This window comes from Hemiscyllium ocellatum, chromosome 12, assembly GCF_020745735.1.
Source record: "Hemiscyllium ocellatum isolate sHemOce1 chromosome 12, sHemOce1.pat.X.cur, whole genome shotgun sequence".
Classification (NCBI taxonomy): domain Eukaryota; kingdom Metazoa; phylum Chordata; class Chondrichthyes; order Orectolobiformes; family Hemiscylliidae; genus Hemiscyllium; species Hemiscyllium ocellatum.
In genome coordinates, this window is record NC_083412.1 from 53,584,099 (window position 1) to 53,609,605 (window position 25,507).

At 42.3% G+C, this 25,507-nt stretch overlaps 1 protein-coding gene across 1 annotated transcript; it reads right to left on the bottom strand.

The window, feature by feature from the left end:
* Nucleotides 1-14,644: 14,644 nt before the first annotated feature.
* Nucleotides 14,645-24,801, bottom strand: rpl8 (ribosomal protein L8). Its single transcript, XM_060833055.1, has 6 exons — nt 24,728-24,801; nt 22,458-22,603; nt 21,835-21,976; nt 17,779-17,997; nt 17,208-17,323; nt 14,645-14,849 (listed from the first exon to the last, which is right to left on the bottom strand). Exons 2-6 carry the CDS (start codon nt 22,593-22,595, stop codon nt 14,691-14,693), a joined length of 774 nt encoding a protein of 257 aa, XP_060689038.1. The 5' UTR covers nt 22,596-22,603; nt 24,728-24,801; the 3' UTR covers nt 14,645-14,690.
* Nucleotides 24,802-25,507: the final 706 nt, after the last annotated feature.

A 25,507-nucleotide genomic window follows, 5' to 3' on the forward strand; every position in this document is an offset into this window, starting at 1 on the left:
TATAAAATAATTCTGATTTTGATGCACCATATTCTTAAGGAAGTCCACGGGAATATATTCCATAACCTATGCCAATTCGAAAGTCATGAGGGACTTTCCGATACCCGGCTCACTAAAATGTTTTTCCTCGCACAAAAGGAGAGGATAGTTAACAGTTTCTTCCCACATGCATCTAGAGAAGGAAGATTTTGGAAAGCCCAAAAGGAGAGACACCGGGTCCAGCCCAATCTCAGTTCCCAAAATCTTTGCCAAAGCATTCGCTACACTGTCCCAGTATCTACAGATCCTATGGCATGTCCACAGACAATGAAATTACCAACTTTTACATTGAGGGCAAATTGGGGATGCTCCTGTCTTGAGGAAAGACATTAGGTTACCTTTGACTTCAGTCTTCAATACCCTCCCTATCTCTCCCATCACAGCACTCCAATAAACACGGAGCCTGTGGCACGTCCACAAGCAATGGGTAAGAGTACCGAAACTTATTTTACGTTTGGGGCACACTGAAGATGCCCTTTTTTTTAAACTTCACCAGACAATCCTGTGCCAGATGAGCCCTGTGCAGAACTTCTAACTGTGTAGCGCATGACCCATTACAGATTGAGATTTTTCGAGCGTTCTCCCATGTTTCAGAAGAGATCTCCACTCCTAGCTCCTGCTCCCAGACCTCTCATAACCAGTTAATATCCTGCCAGGTCCTGCCACCCAGTAGGCGATAGAGGGCACTAACCAAAAGGGTGCTTGTGGAGTGTAGCAACAACCTCTCTGTATCGGGCTTAGGGAGAAGCGTAGTCGTCTTCTGGATGAAATCCCTAACCTGAAAAAAACAGAAAAGGTCGATGCTGGGTAACCCATATTTGCAGCTCAGTTGCTCAAAAGATATCAAAACCTTCCCCTCAACCAAGTCTCCCAAACTAGAAACTACCCAATCACAGACAAAGGACAGCAGGGAACTCAATTGATACCTCCTGATGTCTGAGAAATCAACTCCTTCCTTGAGGTAACTGCAATTTAGTAAGTTTGATGAGGGGCCGCCCATGATGCCAGACAAAGGAACCAAACCATCCCATAACCTTCCGCAATGTTGACCTGGGAAATGTTATAGAGAGCATATGCGTGGGAACATTCATCTTAATGAGAGAGATTCAGCCCAGCTGTGAAATTGGAAGAGCCTCTGGCGATCTCACCTAATGTTGTCGAGCAAGTGAGCAAAGTTAGTCCAAAATAGCAGATCAAACTTAAGGGTAGTAAAAATGCCTAGGTATCGGAACCCTGCCCATGACCACTTAAGAGAACTTAGGGCCACCTTCAACTTTTAGCACATCCTTAAGGTTCCCCAAAGGCATAGCCTCCGATTTTGCAAAGTTGATCCTGAAATAGCCCTGACTGAATTGATACATTGTCTCAAATGAGGTACAGAGGTCATTGGGTTCAATAAAAACAGAAGGACATCATCTGTATACAGTGTAATTTTGTGTGCCCTCGATCCCACTTCCGGAGCGGTTATGTGGACGTTCTGGGGTATGGCCTCTGTCAGCAGCTCTATCACCAACATAAACAACAACGGTGAGAGGGGTTAGCCTTGATGACTGCCCCTATCAATCCTAAAGTTCCCAGACTTCACCTCATTGGTGATGACCGCAGCCAGAGGGGGTTGATATAAAACCTCCCCCACCTCACAAAGACCCCACCCAACCCAAACCGCTCTAAGACATAAAAAAGATACGGCCATTCCACCTGGTCAAATGCCTTCTCTGCATCTAAGGAAATCACCAACCCCGAATCCATCATTGCTGACAAACCTAGAACATATTCAGGAACCTTCTAATAATATTAGACCACCTATGGCCCCTTATAAAGCCTGTCTGGCCCTCTTTAATAATTTGGGGCAACACCCTTTCCAATCTCATTGCCAGGATCTTGGACAGAATCTTAAAATCTGAATTTAATAGAGAGAAGGGCCTGTATGAGGCACAATCCTCAGGAACCTTCCCCTTCTTAAGAATTAAGGAAATATTAGCTTCTCTCAAAGATGATGGTAGGCATTCATGCAAATAGGAGTGATTGTACATCTCCAACATCAGCCCTGACAGAATCCCTATAAACTCCTTATAAAACTCACCCAGGAGACCATCAGGGCCAGGCGCTTTCCCACTCTGAAGTTGCCTCCTGTATTTCCTGAACTGTCAAGGGGGAGAGAGCCTTGTTCCATGGTTACCCCTGGGAGGTTCAGGTTCTTAAAAAAGCCTCCATTTTAGCATTCCTGTCCTCGCAACCTTCAGACCGATACAATTCAGAGTAAAAGCTGCGAAAAGCCTCTTTAATCTTTTTAGCATTGTATGTAAGGACCCCGGCTCTGTCTCTAAATGCAGTAATGGATTGGGGAGCACGCTTTTTCCTCATCAGGTACGCTAAATACTTCCCTGGCCTATCCCCATATTCAAACAGCCTTTGTCTAGCAAAAGCAAGTTCTTCCTTTGCATTTTAATGTCAGTATTGAATTCAAGGCAGCCCACAGTGCCGTGATCCACTGTAGCTTAGTCACCGAAGGCCGCGCAGAATGTGTCGTCTCGGCAGCTTTCAACTGTGTCTCAAGTAGACGCTGCTGTTCCTCCTGTCGTTTTTGGCTAGCCGAATAGGAAATAGCTAATCCCCTAGTAAAGGCCTTAGCAGTTTCCCATAGCATGGATGGACTATTAGCCATGCCTGAGTTGATAGTCAAGAATTCCTGAAACTCCTTCAAAACGTATTCCACAAATTTGGAATCCTTAAGGAGAAAAGGGTCCAAACACCAGTGTCACAAACCTAGGCCTTCACTCTTGGCCTTAACTTCCAAATATATTGCCACGTGATCAGAGATAGTTATATTTCCAATTTTACAACTCATAATCGAAACCAAAGAACCGAGGGAGCCAGAAAGAGATCAATCTTTGTGTGACATTTATGTGGGTTTGCAAAAAAGGTGAAGTCCCTGCTGGTAGGGTGAAGACATTTCCAAATATCCACCAGCCCCAACTCCTCCCATAAGTCAGTCACCTGCTTGGCCTGCGAAGAAATAGTCGGGGGCCACAAGGCATCCTGTCCACTGTCAGATCCAAAAGACAATTAAAATCCACCCCCCCCCCATAATAATGTGCTGTGTTCCAAAGGCACTCAGCTTAGAGAAAGCACTAATCAAAAATTTGAGGGGACAGCTGGAGGATAGTAGACATTTAAAATGCCATATTCCTCCCCATGAATCAGGACTTTAAGTATCACAAACCGTCCCTGCTCAAATAATGTGAACGGAAGGTTTTCTGGATTAGAACTGCCAGTCCCCTACTTTTAGAAGTAAAGGATGAAAAAAATACCCAGTCATAACCCCCGTTGTAATTTCAGGTAGTCCCCATCATCAAGATGGGTTCCCTGCAATAAAGCGATATCAACCCTTTCCCTCTTAAGGCTAGAAAGCGTTTTGTTTCCTTTTAACAGGCGAATGACTTCCCTTGATGTGCCAGGTGCACCATTTAATAAGATACTTCGCCTTATCCCCTTTCAGAGATCCTTGAACCCCTGGGAGGGGGAAGGAGAGACTAAAGCACTGTGCACAAGTAAATAAGGACTCATAGAGTTGAAGAATTATGTATCCAAAAGCTACTGTATCATAACTACAAACAACTATTACAACCAAAAAAACTACAAAGAAAGCTAACTATGAAATCTTGAATGAAAGACTCTCTCCCCATGCCCATAGGGTGCACTCATCCAACCCATCCCCTCCTTCAAACCCAAACTGTGCCCCAGCCTTAGGCCAGAAGTAAAAAACAAGAAGATGATCCTTAAATCAACAGAAAAAAGTAAAAGTTAGGATGAGCACTCCACTTATCCCGGGCTTCATGTCACTCCTAGTTGCGACTAAAAGAGAAACAGAACAAACAAAAAAAAAAGGGGAACAACAAAGAATATCCACAAAATTTTCCATCAGAAAATCCAGTTATTTAAAAAAAAGAAACAAATGAGGATTCTGGGTAATCCAAGATGGAGGACGGGAAAATTTCTGGCTGTAACAGCTGCTCCTTTGAGGTATTTTAGGTGCTGGAGGCGATTCCCTCAAATTGCAGGAGCAGCAATTACTGTTTCATATGCTGTTGCATTGTTTTGGAACTTTAGGGGAAAAAAAGTCAAAACAACAACAGTTTTAAAAGGGAGAAGATATGAATAAGAAGGGCTTGGAGGGATATGGGCCGGGTGCTGGCAAGCGGGACTAGATTGAGTTGGGATATCTGGTCGGTATGGACAGGTCGGACCGAAGGGTCTGTGTCCATGCTGTACATCTCTGACTCTATGAACTTATTCCAATTTTTTACCCCCTTTCCAAAAAAGAAATTATTAGGGAGAATAAAAGGAATTTAAAAAAAGGGAAAAAATGGGGAAAGAAGGAAAAGAGAACGAATATTAACCATATTCTTCAGGCCAGTCCGTCTATTTTAAAGTGTCTACACGTTTTTAGCTTTATTCACTGAGCCAAATGTATAAACTGAGTCCTCGTGCCTGAAACAAAACACTGCGGGGTATCTCATGGAGACCGGATACCCAAGTTCCTCAGCCTCTTTTTAACTTCATCAAAGCACTTCCTCTTTCGAATTAAAGCTTCTGAGAAATTCTGTAAAAACATGATTTTTGATCCCTTGTACAGCAGTGCCTACGGATCATTTCCCAGTAATTTAGAAGCTTTTATGACTTTTTGCTTGTCCTTGTATGAGTGGAAGTGCACTGGTCCTGACCTATGCTCTGTAACCCGATACGTCCTTTCAATCTGCAACCTGCTGGACTCTGTGTGAAGGCCCAAAAACTTCAGCAGCCAGCTTTCAAAGAAGCTCACTAACTGCTCATCTTCCTCGCCTTGAGAAAGCCTGACAATTCAGAGATTTATCGTCCGATTCAATTTTCGAGGTCGTCGATATGATTTCGCAAGGCCCGCACCTCTCGCTCCAGCACCTGGATCCGACTGGATGAGGACTCCATTGCAGCTTCCGAGGCCTTAGTTCGACCCTCCATCACCCTCCAGGGCCGCTCCCCGAGGCCCTGGATCTCCTGTTCGTGTTTCTGGACGTGATAGAATATAGAACAATACAGTGCAGAACAGACCCTTCGTCCCAATGTTGCGCCGACCTGTGAACTATTCTCAGCTCGTCCCCCTACATTATCCCAAAATCATCCATGAGCTTTTCTAAGGATTGTTTAAATGTCCCTAATGTGGCTGAGTTGACTGCATTAGCAGGTAGGGCATTCCACACCCTCGCCACTCTCTCTGTAAAGAACTTCCCTCTGACATCTGTCTTAAATCTATCACCCCTCAATTTGTAGCTATGCCCTCTCGCACAAACTGACGTCATCATCCTAGGAAGAAGTCTTTCTCTGTCTACCCTATCTAACCCTCTGATCATCTTGTGTGTCTCTATCAAATCCCCCTTAGCCGCCTTCTTTCCAATGAGAAAAGATCCAAATCTCTCAGCCTTTCCTCATAAGACCTTCCCTCCTGACCAGGCAACATCCTGATAAATCTCCTCTACACCTTTTCCAATGCTTCCACATCCTTCCTGTAATGGGACGACCAGAACTGTACACAATATTCCAAGTGTGGCCGTCCCAGCGTTTTGTATAGTTGCAGCAGGATATTGCGGTTCTGGAACTCAACCTCTCTACCAATGAAACCTAACACACTATGCACAGCACTATCCACCTGGGTGGCAACTTTCAGAGATCTATGCACATGGCTTTGGTGGGCGGCACAGTGGTTAGCACTGCTGCCTCTCAGCACCAGAGACCTGGGTTCAATTCCCGCCTCAGGCGACTGACTGTGTGGAGTTTGTACGTTCTCCCCGTGTCTGCGTGGGTTTCCTCTGGGTGCTCTGGTCTCCTCCCACAGTCCAAAGATGTGCAGGTCAGGTGAATTGGCCATGCTAAATTGCCTGTAGTATTAGGTAAGGGGTAAATGTAGGGGTATGGGTGGGTTGCGCTTCGGTGGGTCGGTGTGGACTTGTTGGGCTGAAGGGCCTGTTTCCACACTGTAAGTAATCTAATCTAAGACTCCAAGATCCCTCTGCACATCCATACTACAAAGAATCTTTCCATTGACCAAGTACTCTGCCATCCTTTTGTTCTTCCCAAAGTGCATCACCTCACATATAGCTGCATTGAACTCCATTTGCCACCTCTCAGCCCAATTCTGCAGTTTATCCAAATCTCCCTGCAACCTGTAACATTCTTCCAAACTGTCCACCGACTCTAGGGTCATCTAATCCATTTATATTTACTAATCCATCCACCTCTGCCTGTGTCTAAGTCATTTATAAAAATGACAAACAGCAGTGGCCCCAAAACAGATTATTGTGGAATACACTAGTAACTGGACTTCAGACTGAATACTTCCCATCAACCACCACTCGCTGCCTTCTTACACAAAGCCAGTTTCTAATCCAAACTGCTAAATCACCCTCAATCCCATGCCTCTGCATTTTCTCCATCAGCCTACCATGTGGAACCTTATGAAAGGCTTTACTGAAGTCCAAGTATACCATGTCAACTGCCCTACCCTCATCTCAATGAGATTTGTGAGACATGACCTCCCTTGACAAAACCATGTTGACTATCTGAAATCAAATTGTTGCGTGCTAGATGATTATAAATCTTAGCTCTTATAATCCTTTCCAAAACCTTTCCTACAACAGAAGTAAGGCTCACAGGTCTTACCTGGGTCATCTCTGCAGCCCTCTTTGAACAAGGCACAACATTTGCAATCCTCCAGTCCTCAGGTACTAAACCCGTAGACAATGACAACTCAAATATCAAAGCCAAAGGCTCTGCTATCTCCTCCCTAGCTTCCCAGAGAATCCTTGGATAAATCCCATCGGCACAGGGGACTTGTCTACTTACACTCCTTCTAGAATTGACAACACCTGTGCGTAACTAACCTCGATCCTTTCTAGTCTAATATTCTCCTTTACAATATTCTCCATTTCCTGAATGAACACTGATGATAAATGTTCATTTAGCACCTCTCCAATTTCTATAGGGTCCGTGCTCAACTTCCCACTTCTGTCTTTAACTGGCCCTATTCCTATCCTAATCATCCTTTTATTTCTCTCATACCTATAGGTTGGACCTGGGCACGAATCTCCCCACGGATCTCCTCAATCACAGGCTCAACCTTCAAGGTAAGTCTCTCCATTGCCGCAGCCAATTCCTGTGAGTCTGTCAGGTCCTTGGAGGGGAGGGGGGTGGGGGGAGGCTGCTGCTGCTGCTGTCTCTGGTATGCCTGGTGCTGCGGGGCAGTGTCCTGATAGATTCGCTACATCCTGTAACCGCCCCATCTACAATTGCCCCCCTCTCAGATATGTAGTTCTGGTTCCCACTGCTTTGCCAAACTAGTTTGAACCCTCCTGAACCACATAATCAAATCTCCCACCCAGAACATTTATGCCCCTCCAGTTCAGATGCAACCCGTCCTTCATGTACAAGTCTCACCTTCCCCAGAAGTCATCCCAATGGTCTAAGTATCTGTAGCCCTCCCTCCTCCACCAGCCTCACAGACACGTGTTAAGCTGCACTCACTGACTATTCCTCACCTCATTGTCTCGTAGCACCAGTAGCAAACCTCTACTCGTCCTGCTCTTCAGTTTCCAACCTAGCTCTTTGTAGTCACTTTTCAGATCCTCAACCCCTTTCCTGGCTATATCATTGGTGCCAATATGTACTACAATTTCTGGCTGCTCACCCTCCCCCTTCAGAATCCTGTAGACCCGATCGGAGACATCCCGATCCTGACACTGTGGAGGCAACATACCTTCCGGGAGTCCCATTCCTGACCATACAATCTCCTGACAATCCATCTAACTATTGAGTCCCCTACCACTAGCACTTTTCTGTTCTCCCTCCCCCTTCCCTTCTGAGCCACAGTGCCAGAGACTTCATAACTAGGGCTTTCCCTTGGTAGGCCGTCCCCACCAGCAGTTTCCAAAACGGTATACTTATTGCTGAGGGAAACAGCCACAAGGGATCCCTGCTCTATTTGTTGTTTCCCTTTCCTCCCCCTGACTGTAACCCAGCTGTCCTAACCTGTGTCTGAGGAGTGACCCCCTTTCTTTACATCCTCTCAATTTCTCCCTCAGCTTCCTGGATGATCCACAGTTCATCCAGCTCCAATTCCCTAACTCGGTTTTCGAGGAGCTGGAGTTGGGTGCACTTCCTGGAGATGTGGTCAGCAGAGACATGTAGTGTCTCTCACCTGCCACATTCTGCAGGAGGAATATACAACTGCCATAACATCCATATCCCGCTAATCTGAAAGCCCGCACAGGACTAAACAAAGGAAGAGAAGAAGAAAAAAAGAGAAAACCCTGAAAACGTACCGAGTTTACAGACTCTTAGTAAGGTTAGAGGAGGTGGGTGGGAGGGCAGCCCTACGGTGCAGGGTCTCAGATTTAGATCTCACCCACTTAAAAATTTCCTGGCAGCCCTCGCTTCTCTCCACCCTCTTTCCTTGCTGCTCTGCTCAAAATGGAGGCCAGAGTCTAGTGGTAAGTCCTTTTTTAAGTGAGGAAAACCAACCAACCCGGCAGCCCTCACTTCTCTCTGCCCACTCTCTTCATCACTCTGTTCAAAATGGAGCTAGGGACCTGTTCAATATGGGCCAGGAAAGATCTTGACACTCAACTACAACCCTTCCTGGACCTGATGATATGTACTGTCCCTTGATGAACACACTTGAGGAAGGATTGAGGATGTCAACAGTACAGTGTATTCTGAGTGGGGAACATCAATGTCTACCATCAAGTAGATTGCCAGTAGCAGTAGACCTGGTCGGGTCCTAAAGGACATAGTTGCTAGACTGGCTCTGCAGCAGCTTGAGGGAACAAAAAAGATAGAAAGATCAACGGCCTCAGCTTCACCAAGCTAACCTAACTGCCTCCACCACATAGTCATTTATGCAGCATCATATTGAGGATACGGTGCATCATCTTGTGTAGTGCTACCGTTATTAAATGGTACAGAGTATACATATCTAGCAACTTAAACCCAAGCATTGATAAGCTAAGCAATCAGCCAAATGGTGTCTAACTACAATCAAAAGCCTAACTGCCCAGCATATCTCTAATTCTACCATTACCATCAAGCCAAGACATCAGCCCTCATTCAATGAAGATTATGGGAGGGCATATTAGAAGCATGAACAGGCAAATCTAAAACTTAGGTGTCAACCTTGAAGTTACAACCCAAAACTACTTGCATCTAAACAGCAGAAGCAGTCTCGTACTGAGGTCACTAGCCTCACAGATGTGACACTTCAACCATTTCAATATATTCCATGCGATATCAAGAAAGTAGCTGAAGGAACTGAATACTGAAAAAGCTATAAGCTCTGATAACATTCCAGCAATGTCCTGGAGACATGTTCCAGATCTGAATGCAGCCCTAGCCAAGCTATTTCATTAGTTGTCCAAGAATGTGGAACATTATTTACATTTTGAGTTCCAAAGTAAAAGGACAAATCCAACTCAGCAAATCAACGCTAGATTAGTCTGCTCTCACTCATCATTATCATGACAGAGGGGTCATGAACAACTTTCAAGCAGCATTTGCAAAGGAATAATTGAGTTTAGATCCTATTAGATCCACACAACTTGACCTCATGACAGTCTGGGTCCAAATATGGACAGATATTCTGGGTAATCCAAGATGGTGGAGGGAAAAATTTCTGGCTGTAACAGGCTGCTCCTTTTTTTGAGGTAGTTTATGTGTTGGAGGTGATTTCCTCAAATTCCAGGAGCAGTTATGACTTTTATATACTGTTGCATTGTTTTGGAACTTCAGAGAAAAAAAAGTCAAAATAGGAGCAGAACTGACAAAGGAAGCACATTGTGAGGTTAATGCAGGAGAGAGAGAGAGAGAGAGAGAGAGAGAAACCCACATTGCTAACTGACACAGCAGTGAACCTACACAGTTACTGCCTTTTGCTGTTTGAATTCATGTATTGATAGATATCGGAGTGCATCTGGGAAAATTAACAAACAGTAAAATTCACAACTGATCTTGGACGAACCTGTTTGGGAGAGGTCACAGCACAGAAACGGATAAGTGAATATTTTAAGTGTGGCCTTACAGTAGGTCTACAGCAGTAGTGAGTAGAGTGGGTTCTTTCTTGATTTACATGTCATATTGAGATATGTCTCAATTAAACTTAAAAATATAAGCTATAACTATTAAATTAACCTGAAGCGGTGTTTTGTAGAGGAGTAAGACAGTGCTATTATCTAGTCTGTATATTGAAAGAAGCAAAAATCGTCTTTAGTCGAGTGATATGCTCTTCTTGGCAGATGGGAGCTTAGGGAAAGTTTGTGTTACTGAGGACTATATCTGCAATAAAAGCCGTTGGTTGCAAATCCTATCAAATCAAATGGATCGGTTTGAAAGATCGGCAATAAGGAATTTACAAGAGCAAGGGGGCGTGATGGATGGCAGTTATAGGAAGGGAGAAAAATCGCAGATACAGTCACATAGTTGGATTAACTCCAGGAAAGGTAAGAGAGATAGGCAGCTAGTGCAGGAGTCTTCTCTGGCTATCACCACTTCAAACAAGTATGCTGTTTTGGAAAATGTAGGGGGTGATGGATTCTTGGGGGAATGTAATGCAAACAGCCAAGTATCTGCTATTGACACTGGCACTAAGGCAACGAGGGTTAGGTCAGGTTCCAAGGGATCAATTATGTTGGGAGACACTCTATTCCAAGGTACAGACAGATGTTTCTGTGGCCAGCAGCGAAAAATCAGAATGGTGTGTTGCTTCCCTGGTGCCAGGATCAAGGATGTCTCAGAGAGGATGCAGAATGTTCTCAAGGGGCCAGCAGGAGGTCATTGTACACACTGGAACCAACGACATAGGAAGGGAAAAGGTTGAGAGATGACAGAGTTAGGCAGGAATTTAAAAAGGAGGTCCTCGAGTATAGTAACATCTGGATTACTCCCAGTGCTATGAGCTAATGAGGGCAGAAATAGGAGGATAGAGCAGATGAATGCATGGCTAAGGAGCTGGTGTATGGGAGAAGGATTCACATTTTTGGATCAGGGTGGTTATGTAGGTGATTTTAACTTTCCAAACATGGTGTGGGACTGCCATAGTGTTAAGTGTGTACAAAAAAAACTTTCTGATTCAGTATGTGGATGTACCTACTAGAGAAGGTGCAAAACTTGACCTACTCTTGGAAAATAAGGCAGGGCAGGTGACTGAGGTGTCAGTGGGGTAGCACTTTGGGGCCAGCGACCATAATTCTCCTAGTTTTGAAATAGTGATGGAAAAAGATAGACCAAATCTAAAAGTTGAAATTCTAAACTGGAGAAAGGCCAATTTTGACAGTTTAGGCAAGAACTTTCAAAAGCCGTTTGGGGACAGATGTTCGCAGGTAAAGGGACGGCTGGAAAATGGGAAGCCTTCAGAAATGAAATAACGAGAGTCCAGAGGTAGTGTATTCCTGTCAGGGATAGGCAATGCTGGATGACTAAAGTAATTGAGGGTTTGGTTAAGAAAAAGAAGACAGCATATGTCAGGTATAGACAGGATAGTTCGAGTGAATCCTTAGAAGAGTATAAAGGCAGGAGTATACTTAAGAGGGAAATCAGGAGGGCAAAAAGGGGACATGAGAGCGCTTTGGCAAATAGAGTTAAGGGTTTTACAAATACATTAAGGACAAAAGTGTAACTAGGGAGAGAATAGGACCATTTGAAGGTCAGTAAGGCCACAGGAGATGGGGAAGATACTAAACAAGTATTTTGCATCAGTATTTACTGTGGAAAAGGACATGCAAGGTATAGAAAGTAGGGAACTAGATGGTGACAACTAGAGGAGGAAGTGCTGTATGTCTTGAAACACACACAGGTTTTCTGACGAAGTAACAAAGAGGATTGATGAGGGCAGAGCTATAGACGTGATCTATATGGACTTCAGCAAGGCATTCGACAAGGTTCCCATGGGAGACTGGTTAACAAGGTTAGATCTCATGTAACACAGGGACAACTAGCCATTTGGATACAGAACTGGCTCAAAGGTAGAAGACAGAGGGTGTGGTGGAGCGTTGTTTTTCAGACTGGAGGTCTGTGACCAGTGGAGTGCCACAGGAATCGGTGCTGAGTCTACTGCTTTTCATCATTTATATAAATGATATGGATGTAAGCATAAGAGGTATAGTTAGTAAGTTTGCAGATGACACCAAAATTGGAGGTGTAGTGGACAGCAAAGAAGGTTACCTCAGATAACAATGGGATCTTGATCAGATGGAGCAATGGGCTGAGAAGTGGCAGATGGAGTTTAATTTTTAGATAAATGCGAGGTGCTGCATTTTGGGAAAACAAATCTTAGCAGGACTTATACACTTAATGATAAGGTCCTAGGGAATGTTGCTCAACAAAGAGACCTTGGAGTGCAGGTTCATAGCTCCTTGAATGTAGAGTTGCAAATAAATGGGATAGTGAAGAAGGCGTTTGGTATGCTTCCCTTTATTGGTGAGTGTATTGAGTACAGGAGTTGGGAGGTCATGTTGCGGCTGTATAGGATATTGGTTAGGCCACTTTTGGAATATTAGGTGCAATTCTGGTCTCCTTCCTATTGTGAAACTTGAAAGGGTTCAGAAAAGATTTACAATGATGTTGCCAGGGTTGGAAGATTTGAGCTAGAGGGAGAGGTTGAATAGGCTACAGCGTTTTCCCTGGAGCATCTGAGGCTCAGGGGTGACCTTATAGAAGTTTATAAAATCATGAGGAGCATGAATAGGATAAATAGACAAAGTCTCTTCCCTGGGCTGGGTGAGTCCAGAACTAGAGGGCATAGATTTAGAGTGAGACAGGAAAGATATGAGACCGAAGGGGCAACTTTTTCATTCGGAGGGTGTTGCGTGTATGGAATGAGCTGCCAGAGGAAGTGGTGGACAATTGCAACATTTAAAAGACATCTGAATGGGTATGTGAATAGGAAGGGTTTGGAGGGATATAGGCTGGGAGCTGAAGGTGGGACTAGATTGGGTTGGGATATCTGGTCAGCATGGACAACTTGACCAAAGGGTCTGTTTCCGTGCTGTACATCTCTTTGACTCTCTATAAAAGGCTGAACTTGTTGAAAGGGTGACTGCCCTTGACATCAAGATAGAATTCATTAGACTGTGGTATCAAGCAACCCTAGAAGAACTGGAGTCAATGGCTATTGAAGGAAACATTCTCTGGTTGGAATCATACCGAGCACACAGGAAGATGGTTGTGTTTATTGGAGGTCAAATCATCTTGGCTGTAGGGCGTCAATGCAAGCATTTATCATGATAATGTCTTCATCCCAACTAGTTCCAGCTACTGCTTCAATGATCTTTAATTCAAAACAGGGGATAATTGCACAATATTAACCATTCCTGACAACTCAGATACTAAAACAGCCCATGTCCAAAATGCAGCAAGACTTGGACACCATCTAGGTTTGGCAAAGATCTCAATTATCACTCTCACAAACACATGATATGTTGGACTGGGGCAGACAAAGCTAAAAATCACACACCAGGTTATAGTCCCAACAGGTTTATTTGGAAGCAGCTTTCGGTATGTTACTCCTTCAGCAGCTAGCTAGCTCTGGAATTTTGTTTGTGTATTTTGTAATGAGGTCATGGATTGAGCAGCCCTAGTGAAATATAGACTAAGTGTGCAGATGCTACCTCATAGTACAACTTCACTGATGTTCGAGAATAATGGGGTTAACTGGTTCAGTTGGATTTGTCCTTTTTGTGTACCGCATATGCCTGGACCGTTTTTCACATTGTCAGGTAGATGCAGGTGTAACTACACCAGAATAGTTTGGTCAGAGATGCAGCATGGTCTGGAGCACCCATTTTCAGCAATATTGCTAGAATGATGTCAGGCCTCATAGCCTCTGCACTATCTGGTGCCTTTAATCACTTTTTGATGTGAAGTAAATTGACTTAGCTTAAGGCTGCCGATTCTGTGGCAGATGCCAAGATGGGTCATTCAATCTGATTTCTAGCTGAAGATTGTTGCAAATGTTTCAGCCTTTTCTTTAGTGCTGATGTTTAAGAAGCTTATTAAGGGAGCCCTTGGCTTGTATGTGTGTTTGTTCTCTTAGCCGAGGAAAGGGGCACGATGAAAGAAATGGATCAAACATAACAAACCTATACCAACTGTACGTATTTGAAGAGTTTACTACTTACTTTAATCACTATTCATGTCAATTACCATCATACTACCAAATGGTTCACTGTAGCATTAAATTCTCACATTTCTTAGACAGTTAAATGATGGGGTGATGGTGAAATATTATAAGTAATTATTTTCGAGAGTGAAACTGTTTAGTGCTTATGCAATGTTGATACAAATCCCTCCTAACTTCTCTACTGCATACAACCAAATTTAACCTTTATGTTTGAAGTAATGAACCAGCATATCATTTTTAATAACCTCTCAACCATAGGAGTTCCAGTTTTGTCAGTGACTACACCCTATTCTAAATTTGCAGTCCACCTGCCTATTTGTTAGAGAGCTTATACTTTGCTGGGAAGCTGCAATCAAATCACCCATCAACACTTACCAGAGATTAAGAGCAACAGTCACAGTCAAGTTTTTTTTAAAATATTTATTTTTCAAATTTATGCAAATACACAAAGAAACTAGTTCTCCTTTTCCTGGACAGTCTTGGTACCACGCAGTCTACCGGTACGACGAGCAGCAATGAGACCAACCTTACGACCAGCTGGAGCATCCCTTCTGATTGTTGATGGCTTCCCGATGTGCTGATGGTTACCACCACCAAAAGGATGTTCTACAGGCTGTGGAAGAAGAAAAATGGTTTTAACAAATTCTATACCCTACAATTCCTGTACATTTCTACATTTGGCAAAGCTCATTATTTAAAAAGGAGTATGGAAATAAATCACTTAGTCCAGTTGGGGTTTGTACTTCATCTGTCCAGTACTCCTGATCCTACAGACAAGATAGGATAGATGCAACTGTTCACACCAGCTGCATTAAGCAGGAAGGACACTCCTGCTGAAACCTTCCCCTCACTGGAGGTACAGTGACCCTCTGATTCAAGGAGACAGCAGACTTAGCACCCTCTGGAACAAGTCACTTATACATCCTAATTTTCTGAACTTACTCGTCTCCAGTCTCTCTGGGCCTATTTTCACTAAAACCCCCTGTTCTTTTCTTTTAGTCCCCAGTCAGCAACCTTTCATTCAGCTTCTGAGGTCTAAAGTACCACAAATTCACAATTTATCAATTTAGCATGTTTCTAATTTAGGCTTTTTTCCAAATTGCTGATCTTTATGTCATCAACAAACTAGGAAAGGGTACCATCAGCTTTGTTAATCATAAATAATGAAAGGTTGAAGATCCAATAGTAACCCTTGCAGGACATCACTGATCACATTTTGCCAAATAGAATGTCTGTCCATTATTCCTACTCTGGTTCCTGCCACTCATTCATTTATCCAGGTCAATAATTTACCCTTGATCCCATAAACTTCAGCTAAAGCCTCATGAGATACTTCACTAAATGCCTTCTGGAAGTCCACATAAATAACATTTCCCAATCAAATTTGCAGTTATAGAAACTACATTTCCAGAGAAGTCATCAGCGGATTCTGATTTCCCTTTCTCATGATTATTAAATCAGAGCAAGAGTTGCTTTTTCTTTTTCAAATACTTGCTGAATCAAAAGAAATTTGGAAGATTCTAAATAGTGTACATGCAACAAATTTACCTACTTTTAAAACCACAGAAATTACGGTGGGTTGTGGTGGAACCGGAGACTAAATTTAACTTGACAAGGTAGTGGTGCAGGTAGTCTTAGTAACTTGAATTCTTTGCACTTATTATGAATAAAGGGGAATGGGTTTAAGATGAAGAATACAAATATAATGCTGCAAATTATCATAATCCAGGAATAGTAAGCAATTTTGGCTGATTAGAGCAAATTACACCAATGATTTGAATGGTCCAGCCAAGTTGGATCTTAAATGGTAAACTACATCAAGCGTCCGTACATGTGCAATTTAATTTTAAAAGTACCAGGGCAAATGGAAATACAAGACAGGTCATGTCCAATCTGGAGAAGCAGTTGGTTTGGGAATGGAAGGGACACTTCTTAATTATAATTCAAATCTAATTTAGATTAGCATGTTACTAACTAAACTTTGCATTCATATAGACCTTACACATAGAAAAATGATAATACACAATCAAACCAAATTTGACACCAAGTCAAAAAGGTTAAAAAGAGGGTGTGGCTAAAATCTTGGTTCAAGTAGTAGGTTTAGGAATAATCCTGAATTTGCTGAAAAGGATAAAGAAATGGAAGTTTTAAGGGACCACCAAGCTTATGACGAAAGACATGGCTGCTATCAGTACAGCAAACTGCTTGGGGGTATGACAGTCCATAGATGGTAGACCTCTTGGCAGGACAAAGTTGCTAACCATTTTAATGCAAAACTGGAAGAATAGACATTCTTGTGGAACCTGACAATGTCTGTAATTTTGTTACAATGGAACAGAGAGTAAATAAGCAATAATCAGGCAACCATGAACTGTTTCAGAAGCTACACTATGGGAAGAGAACCTCTGAAGTTTTGCTAGTGAGGACATTATAATTTTGAACAAGGGAGTGAACTGATACATGAAGCTGCTGTTGTTGACCACAGACTAGAAAAATCAAACAGACAAGGAACTTTCAGTCACAGCAAATGTGATTTGAAATTCGGATTGAGACCATATTTGAGAGGATAAGAAACCTGAGAGACATTAAAATAAAACAAAGAACTGCCAAGGCTGGAAATCAAACAAAAACAAAATTGCTGGACAAACTCAGCAAGTCTGGTAGCATTGGTGAGAATAAAACAGAGTTAACATTCCGAGTCTAGTGAGTCTTCATCAGAACAGAGGTATTCAAATGAGTGCCAGGTAAAATGAATGTGAGCTCACAACATATTCAAAAACCGGAGGGGAAAGATTGGCTGCAGACAGTTGGATCAGGGATTTGCATGTTGAGGTTGAGGGTGCTTTTTTTGGTTGAAAGATAACAACAGTATCCAAGGGAATAATGTAAGTTCACATCGGTGCCCGCAGAAAAGTTGTGATCTGCGGTTTACAAAGAATGAGGCAAAAACATAAGATGAACTATCACTTACATTCATAGCCACACCACGAACACGTGGCCAGCAGTTTCTCTTTGCCTTGTATTTGTGGTAAGCCCGACCCGCCTTCAATATGGGCTTATCAATACGACCACCACCAGCAACAACACCTGCAATCAATGTAAATACCTAACTAGCATAACTACACTTTAATTTATACTGTAATTAGTATGTTATTCAATATTCTTGAGTTAGAAATCCAATCACTTCAAAGATGTTGCCAAATGCAGTTATTGTACCAACTGGTGCATAACTAAATATCATACTGAAACATTTTTTCTCAAATACAACCGATTAAATTAGATAACATAATGAACTATAACATGCACAACCTTTATTACAAGATAATAAAGCACTGTTTAAACAATTTTAAACAAAGAACTAGTTTTGATTTGTGTAAATATTTAGACACAATAAATACTATAAACCAAATGTTGCCCTCTTCCTAGTTTTGGATGTAGTTCATGTTGAAAGCAATGAATTGCGAATGAGTTGAATATTTTTAGGCTTAACAGTCAACAGAATTGTTAGAAGGACTTTGTAAAAATTGTCAAGTAAATCTTACCAACAATAGCTCTGTTCGCTGAGGAAACAACTTTCTTAGAACCAGATGGCAACTTGACACGACTTTTCTTAGTCTCAGGATTGTGGGAAATGACTGTGGCGTAATTACCAGAGGCACGGGCAAGTTTGCCACGGTCACCTGGCTTCTCTTCCAGACAACACACTATGGTGCCTTCTGGCATAGTACCCACAGGGAGGACATTTCCAATGTTCAATTGAGCTGCAAGCAAGGAAGAGTTTAAAAAGTTTGAGTCAACAAATTTGGTGTGAATGTCAAATATTTTGCCCAAGTACTCTGCTTAGTTACATTACTCAGGAACCAGTTATACATGGGACCATCAGGGAAAAACAAAAGTCAGCCTCATTGATTAACCGTTTTAACCTTTAATGGTGTCCCACACCACCCTGCTTCTTGCTGATGCCAGGTTAAACATGAATGTAAAAAGCCACAAATGTGAAGTGGATGAGACTGGAGGAAAAGGGGTGCAAGTGCAGATAAAGAAAAAAATTGGCAGCCACATCTAAGCGAGACTGGAGAGCATTTGTTCTGCAACACGGGGACAGGCACCGCAGATTTTTATGGCAACTGAAATGTAGACTAGGTGGCCTCAAAGACAGAGCATTTGGAGAACATCCAAGCGTTTATTTGTACGAATCCCATTCACTTTCCAAGTGTCCGAAAAACTCATTCCGACCCTTTTAAAAGCACGGCCAAAACTGCATGCAACGTGAGGTAATCAAGGCAGCACTAAAAGGAGTACAGCATCACTTCAAAGTATTAAAAGATCAAAGAATAATGTATCTTGACGGATGCATTATTTCAGTTGCAATTATACTCAAGATAGGGACGACAGAAAATTCAAGCATCATGCTTGAAAAACTGAGTTAGAGTCATACAGTACAGAAACAGACCCTTCGGTCCAAAACGTCCATGCTGATCGTCACCCCAAACTAAATTAATCCCACCTGCCTGGTGCTTGGCCCATATCCCAAACATTTCTTATTCATGTACTTCTCGAAATATCTTTTAAAATGTTGTATCTAGACCGACATCCATCACTTCCCCTGAAAGTTCATTCCACACATGAACCATCTTTGTGTCAAAAGAAATTTGCCCCTCATACCTTTTTAAGTTTTTATCCGCTCACCTTAAAAATATGCCCCCTAATTTTAAAATCCACCACCCTAGGGAAAGGACACTTGCCATTCACATTATCTATACCCCTCTCAACCTCCTACGCTCTAGTGAAAGGAGTCCCAGCCTATCCTTACAGATGAGAACACGCAGTCCTGGCAACATCCTGGTAAATCTCTTCTGAACACTCTCCAGCTTAATAACATTCTTCCTGTACCACGGTAAGCAGAACCAGACAACACTACTCCAGAAGAGGCCTCACCAACATCCTGTAAAAACTCAACATAACGTCTCAACTCCTGTACTCAAAAAGGAGTGAGCAATGAAAGCAAGTCTGCTAAGTACCTAACCCTCCTATTTATGTGATGTAAACTTGAAAGAATTCTGTACCTGAATCCTTAAGTCTCTGCTCTACAACACTACTTTTAACGGTACAAGTCCTGCCCTCACTTGTTTTACCAAAATTCAATAACTCGCATTTATCCAAATTAAACTATCTGCCACTCCTCAGCCCAACAAACCTCTTTATAATCTTAGATAACCTTCTTCACTATCCACTACACCACAATTTTGAGGTCATCCACAAACTTACTAAACATGTCTTCTGTTTTCATCAAATCATTTATGTAAAATGACAAACAAAATTGGACCCAGCACCAATCCATAGAACACCACTGGTCATAGACCTCCAGTCCAAAGAACAACCCTCTCCTATCATTCTCTATCTCCTGCCATTAAGGCAGTTTTGTATCCAGCTGGCAAGCTCACCCTGAAACCAATGTGATCGACCTTTACTGATTAGTCCACCATGTGAAACCTTACTGCTCTGCCCTCAATCTTCTTTGTTTTAAAAAAAAACAAAGTAACATCAAGTTCAAGAGACATGATTTCTCTCTCTCAAAACATGCTGACTATCCCTAATCATTCCTCGTTTTCCCCCCCTCCCCCATGCATATAACTCCTATCTTTCAGAATCACCCTCTACAACTAGCCCACCACTGACATCAGACTCTCAGGTCTAGTTTGCAGGTTTCTCCTTACATTCCTTCTTAAATAAAGGCACATTAGCCAATTTCCAGCAATCTAGCACCTCACTTGTAATTACAGATGGTACAAGTGTTTCTGTAAGGGCCCTCACAATTTCTCGCCTAACTTCCACAACTTGGAATACACTAGATCAGGTCCCAGAGATTTATCCACCTTCATATTTTCTAATACCCCCAACACTTGCTCTTCAGTAATGTGACTGGTTTTCAAAACATGAATATTTCCCCAAGGTCTTCAGCCTCCACTTCTTTCTTCACAGTAAAAATTGACAATATTCATTTAATCTCACCCATCTCCTGAGGTCCAACACAAAAATGACCTCTGATCTTTAACAGATCCTAATCTTTCTCTAATTGCTTGCTCTTAAATGTACTTGTTCAATCTTTTTGGATTGGCCTTAACCTTATTTTCCACAGCTACCTCCCTGATTTGGCATTTGTGCTGCTGCTACATCTCTATATCACCCCAAAATCTCCATTCACATTTTATAAAAGGTGATGTCAAAGTTTTGAAACTTGGATCTTTCTAACTTTATTTCAATAGTTACCTTTTCTGGGAAGTAACTGGATAAGATCAGAGTTAACCTAGAACCTTCCTGGTTTGTTTGATTAAATTATTTACCAAATAGCTTCATAAGACTAAGATTCAGGAGCAAAATCAGGCCACTGAGTCAATCAAGTCTCCTCTGCCGTTCAATCATTGTGTTTGAGAAACAAATCAGCATTTTCCTGCCTTCTCCCCACAACCATTGATCCCTCTTGTATTAAGAAACTGTTTTAAATACATTCAATTACTAGGCCTCCAAAGCCCTCTGTCGTAATGCGGTCCACAGAGACATCGTTTTCTGGTTGAAGAAATTTCTCCTCATCTCAGTTGTATCGGGTCAGCCTTTCACGGAGGCTGTGTCCCCAGGTCCGAGTCTTCCCTGCTCTTGGAAGCGTAGAGTGGACTAGAGACTATGATCCCCCTCCTCAACTACATCAAGTACAGACCTAGGAGTTCTCAACTGCTCCTCATACGACAAGCCCTTTACCCCAGGATCACTCTTGTAAACCTACACTGGACTCCCTCAAATGCCAGCACATCTTTCTCTAGATATGGACCAAAACTGCTCACAATGTCAAATGTTGTCCAACCAGCACATTATACTGCCTGAGCAGTACACCTTTGCTCATTTTCTAGTCCTCTCAAAATGAATGTCAACATTGCATTTGCCTTCCCTACCGCCAGCTGAACCTGCAGAGAATCCTGAACTAGGGCTACCAAGTCCCTTTGTGCCTTTGATTTCTGAAGCCATTCCTCACTTAGAAAATGGTATACGCTTCTATTTTTCCTCCTAAAATTTATAACCTCACATTTCCACATTATATTCAATCTGCAATTCTTTGCCCACTCATCTTAAATGCTCAAGTTGTTCTGCAACCTCCCTGCTTTCTTAACAATATCTAACCTACCACCTATCCTTTGTCCAGATCACTAATGTATAACATGAACAATTGTGATCCCAACACTGAGCACCACAGGGACTCAGAGTCAAGATTAGAGAGGTGCTGGAAAAGCACAGCAGGTCAGGCAGCATCTGAGGAGCAGGAAAATTGGCATTTTGGGCAAAAGCCCTTTATCAGCCCTTCCCTGATGAAGGGCTTTTGCCCAAAACATCGACTTTCCTGCTCCTCAGATGCTGCCTGACCTGCTGTGCTTTTCCAGCACCTCTCTAATCTTGACTCTAATCTTCAGCATCTGCAGTACCCACTTCTGCCCTGTGGAACTCCACTAGGCACCAGCTGTCATCCGGGAAAAAACCCCGAAATTCATCACAAGTAGAAAACACACACAATATATATCTCTCTCTCATAATATAATTTCACACCTTACCTTTCTTACCACAGTAGATAAACTGACCAGTGTGAATACCCTCTGCTGCAATGAACAGCTCAGTCCTCCTTTTGAACCTGTAAGGATCTCGGAACACCACCTTTGCTAAAGGAGCACCACGGCCAGGGTCATGAATTATATCCTGCAAAATAAGTCAAGAATCTAATTAGTTTATAATTATTTCTGCCATAAATTTACCTATTTAAGCAGCTGTGATTTTGGAGACATGTTTATTGTTTTATCCTTATGAGAAGGCAAAGATTTAAAAAGAAGCTCGAGGCAATTTGTTTTCACACAGTGCTTGGTCCATGTATGGAACAAGCCAGGGACATGGGATGGGGAGAGAGGGAGGGAGGGGGGAGGGGGGGGGGGGGGGGGAGGCGGTGAGTGTGAGAGAGATGGGTACAATTACAACATTTGAAAGGCATTGGGATGAGTTACATGAATAGGAAGGGTTTAAGAGGGATAGGGGCCAAATGCTGGGAAATGGGACTACATCCGTTTAGGATATCTGATCAGCATAGATGAATCGGACTGAAGGGTCTGTTACAATGCTGCAAAATTCTATGATTTCGTTAACTCCATTGATTGAAGAAAAATTCCATTCTTAAATGAATACTTGCCTTGACAATACCCTTGATATAACCATGACGTTCAGCAAAATCCACAGCTCTCAACTTTGCAGGACCTTTCCTGTGTTTCACGTGAGCTTTGAAGACAGAGCCTGCACCCTTCCTCTGGCCTCTAATTACACGACCCATTGTGCACCCTGTAAATACAAAAATCCAATCTAAATGATTCCCCCTAAAATTATTCCAGAAGTTAAAACAACAGATAATAGATAAACTTCAGAAATATTGTAATTTTCCACCCATTTAATTATAACTTTAAAAAATTTCCACTCACTCAGAATCAGTTAAATGTAAAATTACAAGTCTAGGAATGGCCCAGATATTCTGATGGAATATCACAGATTGAGGTTGCACATCAGAGCCATGTGGAATCATAGTCTCCATGGAAACTTCCCAGGAGGTTAAAGATTCCAATGGTTCATGGGCCCATGTGTGGGACCCTCCAGAAGAATCTGTCAAAAGCAGAAAACTCAGACTGTTCCATTTTTGGTTACCCCAGAAAATGTTAGATGAATAAAAGCCTAATTCAAATCCAATGTTAAGCTGAACCCCCAATTTACCACAAATCCTTTGCAATCACCCATTCTCCAATCTAAACTGATTACTACACCCACTCCCCGCAAAGAAAACCTGACAATCACCAAACCCTCCTCAACTCATACTTTGATGTACCTGTAGCAATCACTCACCTGACATCCTAACCTCAAATTTACCTCATACACCCATCCTTTCACAACAACTGTCAAAACATTTGGCTATTTGGCCAAGTCAAGTATATACTAGATGCAGTATAACGTGTATCAATGGGAGGTCATCCACTTTGGTAGCAAAAACAATTTTCATCTGAATGACAATAAAACTGGGGAAGATGGTTGTGCAATGAGATCTGGGAGTTTTTGGGCACCAGGCGCTGAAAGAAAGTATGCAAGTGCAGCAGGCAAAGACGACAAATACTTTTGTCTACATAGCAAGTGAATTTTACTACAGAAGCAAAGATGTCTTGCTAAGACCATATCTGGAATGATGTGCACTGTTTGGCTCCTTATCTGATGAAGGATATTCTGGCTATTGAGGGAGTGCAAAGGAGGTTTACAGACTGATTTGTGGGATGCCAGGATTAACATATGAGGAGAGACTGGATCAGTTCTGACTATATTCACTACAGTTCAGAAGAATGAGGAGAGATCTCATGAAACTTTTGAAAATTCTAGAAGGATTAGAAGGTGAATGCAGGATCTTTCCGATGACCAGGGACTCTAGAACCAGGGGTCACAATCCACAGATTAGGCCATGGATGAGACAGAAAAAAATCCTTCAAGCAGAGAACGGTGAATCTGTTGAATTATCTGTCACAGTAAGGCTCTGGATTAGTAGTGCTGGAAGAGCACAGCAGTTCAGGCAGCATCCAAGGAGGAGCGAAATCGACGTTTCAGGCGAAAGCCCTTCATCAGGAATTGTTTTTACTTTTGTCACAGTAAGGTGCTGAAGCCTAAACACTGAAGACTTTTGAGAATGATGTAAATGTAGCTTTTAGCACTAAAGCAATGAAATGAGATCAACCGACATCATATTGAACGGTGGAGCATACTGAACGGCCTACTCCTATTTTCTACGCTGTGGCTGGACATTTAAATCTCAGGTTATGGCACACTCATTGCTGCAACAGGATATCATTTGACTTCTCTGCAGTATCCTTCATTACGTTTGATTTTAGGTACTCGCGGCATTTCTAAAAGAGCCAGGAAAAAGAAATATGATCTAAGTATTAAGATAAAAAAAAGAGTGCAAAGTAGCAATCCGTGATTGTAGACTGCAAAGATTTCAAAGACAGTGAGACATACAATAATGGCCTAACTCTGTACCTTATGACTTCCTTGCCCAGCTTCTTTATATAAAAAACGACGAATTCCAACTTATTCTCTCAGCTTTCCCACTGGGGACAACATAACCTTAAATCCGTGCTAGCGCAAAACAAAAACCCAATCAGGAGGGCAGCAGGAGATTAAAACCTTATCCGCTGTTATTCATCCACAATTGCAGCGTCTTCACACCCGGACGCTCCATGTTACAGGGAACAGGGCCCTCCATCGAAAATGCGTTTTAAACTGCCCAAATATCCGGAAATGTGATAAAATACATTCTCAGCAGAAACACCGACATGATGCTGATTAACTCTAATGAACAAAATTAGCCGGATGGCCGTTTAAACAAGAGATTACAGACGGATTGCCGCCATTCAACGGTCACCACAAGCTCCTTACCTTGAGCACTGTCCGCGCGAAAGGAAGTCTCCCTCCACCGCGCGACGACTTCTTCCGGACCCGTGGACACCCACCCTTCAGTTACATTACATTTCTCCACAAATAATGCACCAAAAGTAAAAGGCGATTCTTGTGAAGGCAAACCTAGAACGATATTTGTCAAAATTAAAACTTTTAAAAATTAAACGGTCAATTGTGTGCGCGGGCCGATGTTGCATGATGGGTATTGTAGTTTATTTCCTCCAGTTCCGGGTGGCCCTGTGGCCTTCGGGCTGTCAATTAGCTTCTTGGTTTCCGAGAATTCCCAGTTTATAGGCGGCCTACATTTACTGGTAAACAGCCACACTATCCAAAAAGAATCAACAGTTTCTTCCCAGAATCAAGGACAAGCACAATGAATATTTTATATTCAAAATTTGAAATTAAAGATTTTATTTTATATGAGTGCATTATGGATGTATCAGCTTCATTTTGCAAAAGATATGTTTTATTCATAAATTATCTAAAAGTACATTACAAAGATTTTAAAATAGACATTATGTGAAATGCAACCTTTTTTCATTGAATATGCTGCACTCTTGTTTGCCTCAATTCAATTACATTACCTATGATATTTAATGCCTTATGTAACAAATCTAAATTAAACCAAGTTAGAAATCACACAACTCCAGGTTGTAGTCCAACAGGTTTAATTGAAGGCACGAGCTTTCGGAGTGCTGCTCCTTCATCAGTTGGTTGACACAAACACCAGATGAAGGAGTAGTCGTCCGAAAGCTAGTG

Coding starts and splice junctions, on each gene's coding strand:
- rpl8 (XM_060833055.1), bottom strand. CDS start 22,595: ATGGGTCGTGTAATTAGAGGCCAGAGGAAGGGTGCAGGCTCTGTCTTC. Junction 17,998..21,834: donor TATCTACTGTGGTAAGAAAG/GTAAGGTGTGAA, acceptor CCTTGCTTGCAG/CTCAATTGAACATTGGAAAT. Junction 14,850..17,207: donor TTCGTGGTGTGGCTATGAAT/GTAAGTGATAGT, acceptor CTTCTTCCACAG/CCTGTAGAACATCCTTTTGG.